The 6758-nt window shown below is 46.1% G+C and overlaps 1 protein-coding gene across 1 annotated transcript in view; it reads left to right on the top strand.

Annotated features, from left to right (window-relative positions):
- The window catches only part of LOC119967024, an 18126-nt gene extending 14218 nt beyond the window's left edge, over window positions 1–3908 (top strand). Inside the window, exon 4 of the mRNA XM_038799027.1 lies at window positions 3609–3908. Within this exon, the coding sequence (XP_038654955.1) occupies window positions 3609–3780 (172 nt within the window). The 3' untranslated portion in view covers window positions 3781–3908. The remainder of the gene's footprint in view (window positions 1–3608) is intronic.
- Window positions 3909–6758: the final 2850 nt, after the last annotated feature.

The following is a 6758-nucleotide window of genomic DNA, read 5'->3' on the forward strand; positions in this document are numbered from 1 at the left end:
CCTTATACAATTGCAACATAACCTCCCTAGTCTTAAACTCCATCCCTCGAGCAATGAAGGACAAAATTCCATTTGCCTTCTTAATCACCTGTTGCACCTGTAAACCAACCTTCTGTGACTCATGCACTAGCACACCCAAGTCTCTCTGAACAGCGGCATGCTTTAATATTTTATCGTTTAAATAATAATCCCGTTGCTGTTATTCCTACCAAAATGGATAACCTCACATTTGTCAACATTGTATTCCATCTGCCAGACCCGAGCCCATTCACTTAACCTATCCAAATCCCTCTGCAGACTTCCAGTATCCTCTGCATTTTCGCTTTACCACTCATCTTAGTGTCATCTGCAAACTTGGACACATTGCCCTTGGTCCCCAACTCCAAATCATCAATGTAAATTGTGAACAATTGGGGCCCAACACGGATCCCTGAGGGACACCACTAGCTACTGATTGCCAACCAGAGAAACACCCATTTATCCCAACTCTTTACTTTCTATTAATTAACCAATCCTCTATCCATGCTACTACTTTACCGTTAATGCCATGCATCTTTATCTTATGCAGCAACCTTTTGTGTGGCACCTTGTCAAAGGCTTTCTGGAAATCCAGATATACCACATCCATTGGCTCCCCGTTATCTACTGCACTGGTAATGCTCTCAAAAAATTCCACTAAATTAGTTAGGCATGACCTGCCTTTTATGAACCCATGCTGCGTCTGCCCAATGGGACAATTTCTATCCAGATGCCTCGCAATTTCTTCCTTGATGATAGATTCCAGCATCTTCCCTACTACCGAAGTTAAGCTCACTGGCCTATAATTTCCTGCTTTCTGCCTACCTCCTTTTTTAAACAGTGGCGTCACATTTGCTAATTTCCAATCCACCGGGACCACCCCAGAGTCTAGTGAATTTCGGTAATTATCACTAGTGCATCTGCAATTTCCCTAGCCATCTCTTTTAGCACTCTGGGATGCATTCCATCAGGGCCAGGAGACTTGTCTGCCTTTAGCCCCATTAGCTTGCCCATCACTCCCTCCTTAGTGATAACTTACCAACTCTACCTCCCTCAGCAGCCATGGTGATTGTTTCCCATTTGAAATACCACAAGTGAATCGCGCCGTTGGTAATTTCTCCTGACAGAGGCGGAGCATTGCGGGAGGCGCGGAGAATTCCGGATCATGGCGGTTAATGATAGGCCAACGTGTTCACTTATAATTTGCGTGTCCGCGCTGGTGTGCAGCCTGGAATACGTTCACGCTGCTGCCGAGGCACTGGAGCACGACATTCCGCTGGCGCCAGGCGCCGGCCTCGATTTCAGCTGACACACGATTCTCCGCCCGATTGTGATTCATGATCCCGGTGTCACTGGACGCTGGACAGAGAATGCCACCCGAGGGATCTATCTTATGAAGACAGATTGAGCAGTTTAGGCCTATACGTTTAGAAGAATGAGGGGGATCAAATTAAGGTCGAAAAATGATATGGGAACCAGTTCAGCTCACTTGGCGGGACAGCTGGTTTGTGTTGCAGAGCAAGGCCAGCAGTGTGGGTTCAAAGCCCCTACTGGCTGAGATTATTCATGAAGACCCCACCCTTGCCCCCCCTCCAGAGGTGTGGTGACCCTCAGGTTAAATCACCACCAGGCAGCTCTCCCCCTCAAAGGGGAAAGCAGCCCATGGTCATCAAGGACTATGGCCACTTTAATGATTGATGAATATATATGAATAAAGTACATGTGTAGCGGATGCTTCCATTTGTGGAGCATTCTAGAACAAGAGGTCACAGTCTCAGGATAAGCGATCGTCTAAAACAGATGAGGAGAAACTTCTTCTCCCAAAGAGTCATGAATCTGTGGAATTCGCTACCACAGAGTGCAGCGGATGCTGGGACAATGATTAAATTTACAGAGGTGTTAGACTGATTTTTAATTCATAATGGGTTTCAGGGTCAGTGAGAATGGGAGAGTTAAGGCCATGATGAAATCAGCCATGATTATATTGAACGGTGGAGCAGACTGGAGAGGTTAAATTGCCTATTTCTGCTCCTCGTTCTTATGTTGTAGAATAGAACGATTCTGCTAATTCCACCTTCCAGTTCTGGGTCTGCAGCCCTGTAGGTTACAGCACCTGAAGCACAAATCAGGGGTTCTCGATTAATAAGGGAATTTATGGATTAATAAGGAGATTAGCAGTTATGGGGGGAAGGCAGGAGAATGGGCATGAGGAACGCATCGGCCAGAATTGAATGGCGGGCCAGATTCGATGGGCCGAATAGCCTAATTCTGCTCCGATATCTTCTTGTCATTTTTTCATTCCTTGAGAAGTTTTCCGCCGGTCTAGCCCACACTTCGAGCTGAACCTGCCGGTGAGACCGGCTCCTCAGAGATTGTGGCGCCATTTTGAAAGGGTACCCTGATCTCTAAGTGAGCTTCAGGCCCACCCACCCCCACCTCCCATGGACAATGTCACCCATATAAGAGATTGGTGTCTTCATATCATCACAACCTATATGACAGGGAAACCAGGGGCGAAATTCTCCGCCCCCCACGACGGGTGGGAGAATAGCGGGAGGGCCTTCCCGACATTTTTCCCGCCCTCCCGCTATTCTCCCGCCCCCCCGCCGAAGTCCCGACCCGAATCGCTGCCGCCGTTTTTTTACGGCCGGCAGCGATTCACAGCTGTTAGATGGGCCGAAGTCCCAGCCCTTTCCGCCGTTTTCACGAACGGCAAACACACCTGGTCTTGCCGTTCGTAAAAACGGCGTCACCAACTCGCTTTTTATAACCATGGCACCGATTGGCACGGCAGTACCACGGCCGTGCCAAGGGTGCCATGGGCCCGCGATCGGTGCCCACCGATCGCGGGCAGCGGGCCCGATGCCCGCGCACTACTTGTCCTTCCGCCGCCCCGCAGTATCCATTCGCGGGGCGGCTGAGGGGCAACCCGGCCCGCGCATGCGCGGGTTTCGCGCAAAAACGCGATGACGTCACCCGCGCATGCGCGGGTTGGAGTCTTCCAAACTGCGCATGCGCGGCTGACGTCATATGACGCGTCAGCCGGCGCTAACTCTGGTAAGCGGGCTTAACGATTTTCGTTAAGCCCGTCTTGCCGGAGCCTACGGCGTCGGGCTGCTAGCCCCGACCGGGGACCAGAATCGGACCCCCGTCGGGAAGGGGCGCGCTGCCGTAAAACCCGCCCGGGTTTTACGGCAGCTTTACGATTTCTCCCGTTTTGGGAGAATCTCGCCCCAGATGCTTTATTGACAGTTTTCCAATTACTGCTGCCACCTTCAAAGAGCAATACATCCTGAGGTCCCCTGGCTCTGTTGAATTGGGACATAAAGTCTGTATTGACTCTCCCTTTACCTCCTTCTAAAATGCATCACCCCACATTTCTCTGTATTAAACTCTATCTGTCACTTGTCTGTCCATTTGGTGAGCTTCTCTATGTTGTCACTACAGCTGTGGACTAACTGAATGGTGGAGGCGGCTCAATGGGCTGAATGGTCAACTCCTGTTCATGTTGTCCTGACAACCAACTTGGTTTCCAAACTGGTTTTGTCAGGACGAATAAAAATTAAATTCCTCTATTAATTCTGTTCCAGGGCTTTTGACGGGGAAGCTGATGAAGACGAAATTGAAAATCGCGTGGTTCAATTCCAGAAGGACTTAAAACAGGACAATCAAAACTTTGGAGAGTTATTTCGTATCGCTTTGTATAACACACGTGGGCTCATGTACATTGCTTTTGAAAAAACTGATGAACCTGAAAACTAGGTTTTGTTCCCTTTGTGGACACTGAACAGTGAGATGTTGCTTAACTCTGGGCGGGATTCTCCGGGCCTCTAGCCAAGTGTTTTTTCGGCAGCAGGAGGCAGAGCGCCATTCACTGGCAGCGGGATTATCTGCTCCCGCCGGAGTCAATGGGAATTCCCATTGAAGCCAGCCCACAACACTGGTACCCTGCCAGTGGGACCAGAGAAGCCTGCAGCCAATGAATGGCCGGAGAATCCCGGCCTCTATTCTAAAACCGCTTTCATTTTCCACAAAGTACACATTGAGTTTAACCTGGAATATTGAGCATAGATTTAAGCTCCTTACTTAAAACAAGATATATTTACCTCAGAGTGAATGAAATGTCTGTTCATTCAAGGTAAAATGCATGAATTATTTGCGCAGATAGATGTAGAGGGATATGATATAGTTGGGATTACAGAAACATGGCTCCAAGATGACCAAGGGTGGGAACTAAACATCGAAACATTGAGGGCTATACAGTTTTTAGAAAGGACAGACAGAAAGGAAAAGGTGGTGGAGTTGCATTGTTGATTAAAAAAGATATTGAGGAAATATATGAGCACAAATGATGTGGAATCTGTGTGGGACAAGTTAAGAGGCATCAAGGGGCAATCGTAGGGGTTGTAATGTTGGGAATAATATTACACAGGAAATCAGTGATGCATGTGATTCAGGATATGAGGCATGAGCTGACTATGATGGACTGGGAAACATTACTCAAAGGTAGGACAGCAGACAGGCAATGGCAGGCATTCAAGGAGCAAATAGGTGAGACTTGCTTATTGTGTCTGCATATTTACATTTCTATCGTTCATCTAGCCTCTCCGAATAACATTTTCCAGTGCAAAATATTCAACTTTTCTACTTTTTCCTTATTTGGCTGAATTTCCTCAACAATCCATCACATTCCAGTCTCCATGACCTTACCCACTCACTCAACCAACCAAATATGGAGACATCACATGGTCTTCCAACCACATGTTAACCAGGTGTGAGCCTCCAGCCTGGAAGATCTGGCAATCCCGGATAGAGGAATCCCGGCTGCTATTGTTCCTTTAATATTGTTTAGAATCAGGTTCCCCTTCAATTGCAAATTATTTTGCGATGTCTCAATTTCATTGCTAACCAACCACCTCAATGCAGCAGCATTGATAATATCAGTCTAACGTCTCCACACTGCACACACACAGGGCTAAACTCAATTGTACAGGATGGTGGGCCCTCGATTGGGTAACGGGGATTAATCACTGCAGTAATTTGCTTTTTCTGTGATCTTGTTTTAAATGAATTGTGCACAGACTGCGACTGAGATGATCTGAGTGACAGATATAGTTCCAGAAGTTTTTATCTTTACACAGCAATGGATTATATTCACGTTTATCCATCAAACTGACCAGACTGTTTAACGTTGATGTGAAAAGAGTTAATTGAAATTGGGATTTGTTACAGAGCACAGAGTATTGAAGGTGTTCAATATGAAATCATGAGGTGTTCAGATGTGTGATTGTTCCAGGGCTCTCTCACTCGGAGTTAGTTCCAGATGGAATTATTTAATTCCAAGGGAATATTTAAACTGTAAAGAGACAGTGTGTTCACCATATGTAAAATACTGAGATTTTCATCACATCATCTGGAAGAATTTCCTTCAATGTTTGAATAGTTCTGTCTCCTGTGCTGTGAATATAATGGGAACGGTCCATATAACAGACTGTGGAATAGACACTGTACACTCTAGGAAGAACACGACACTCACTGGAGAAACCTGCGAATGGGGACTCCCTGTGTGGGAGTAAAGTATTCCCTGTTCCTGTCATTCCTGATAATCAAACACTGGACATTGTGGTGGGGATGATTCAAAAGGTTGTTTCTCAATCCAGTTTGGTCTGACTCAGACCAGTCCAGGTTCAGGAAACAGATAGGCCCAGGTCAGGAAAGTGAAGTGGGAGTTTTGTGACTCAGGTATGAAGCAGCTTAAACTGGTCCTTAAACTGGAGGAAGAATCTAAAATTAGAATCCAGAGACTGAAGATGGAATAAAGTTTCAAAACAGTTCTCCTCAAAACCACACTGGGAGCTGACATTGGGAATATCGACAGACTGAATCTGTGATTGAGAAAATGATCTATTCAGATCTGACTCCTGTTAACAGGTGTCCCATTCACAGGTTTCTCTTGTGGAGTAAATAAGCCATCGTCTTCTAGTCTTTGTTTGTCTTTTGTTTTTCAAACTGCTGGGAATGTCTTCTCACTGTGAAATAAGAGGGTGATGCATTACACATTTAGTCTCGTGTTAGATTCTTCCTCAGAAATAAATCTGGGTCAATGATCACATCACTAGTTTCATATTAGATAACTCTCCACATTTCAGTGAAACGATTCAATTCAAACCTGAGGTGTAAAATTAAAGGAATGATTAAGAATGAAGAGATGGAGGGTAATTTATTGAGAGATGTGACACTTGGAGAGTGAGCTCCATATTGGTCAGGATGACAGCTCACTATCCCCATGCAGCCTGACACTTCAACCTGTCAAACTCCACTCTGAACAGTCTTTCTAACTCTGTCAATGGGATATCACTGGATAGATAACGGCCAACATGCAACAATTCATGGATCAGTCATTCATCTGGTGTTGGGAATTTCTTCACTGTTTGAAACTCTCGCCAATCTGGATGGGTTGGTTGGGATCTGGTTCATAGACTCATGACATGGAAACATACTGAGGTACAGGAGGAGGCCATTTGGCCCTTCAAGCCTGCTCCGCTATTCATTATGATTATGGCTAATCATCAAAGTTCAATAACCTGATCCAGCCTTCCTCTGTATCCCTTGGCCCCCTTTAGCCCCAAGAGCTATATCTAATTCCTTCTGAAATCACGCAATGTTTTGGTCTCAACAGCTTTCTGTGATAGTGAATTCCACAGATCCACCACTCTCTGGGTTAAGGAATTTCTCCTCAC

The sequence above is a fragment of the Scyliorhinus canicula genome, chromosome 6 (genome assembly GCF_902713615.1).
Source record: "Scyliorhinus canicula chromosome 6, sScyCan1.1, whole genome shotgun sequence".
Classification (NCBI taxonomy): Eukaryota; Metazoa; Chordata; class Chondrichthyes; order Carcharhiniformes; family Scyliorhinidae; genus Scyliorhinus; species Scyliorhinus canicula.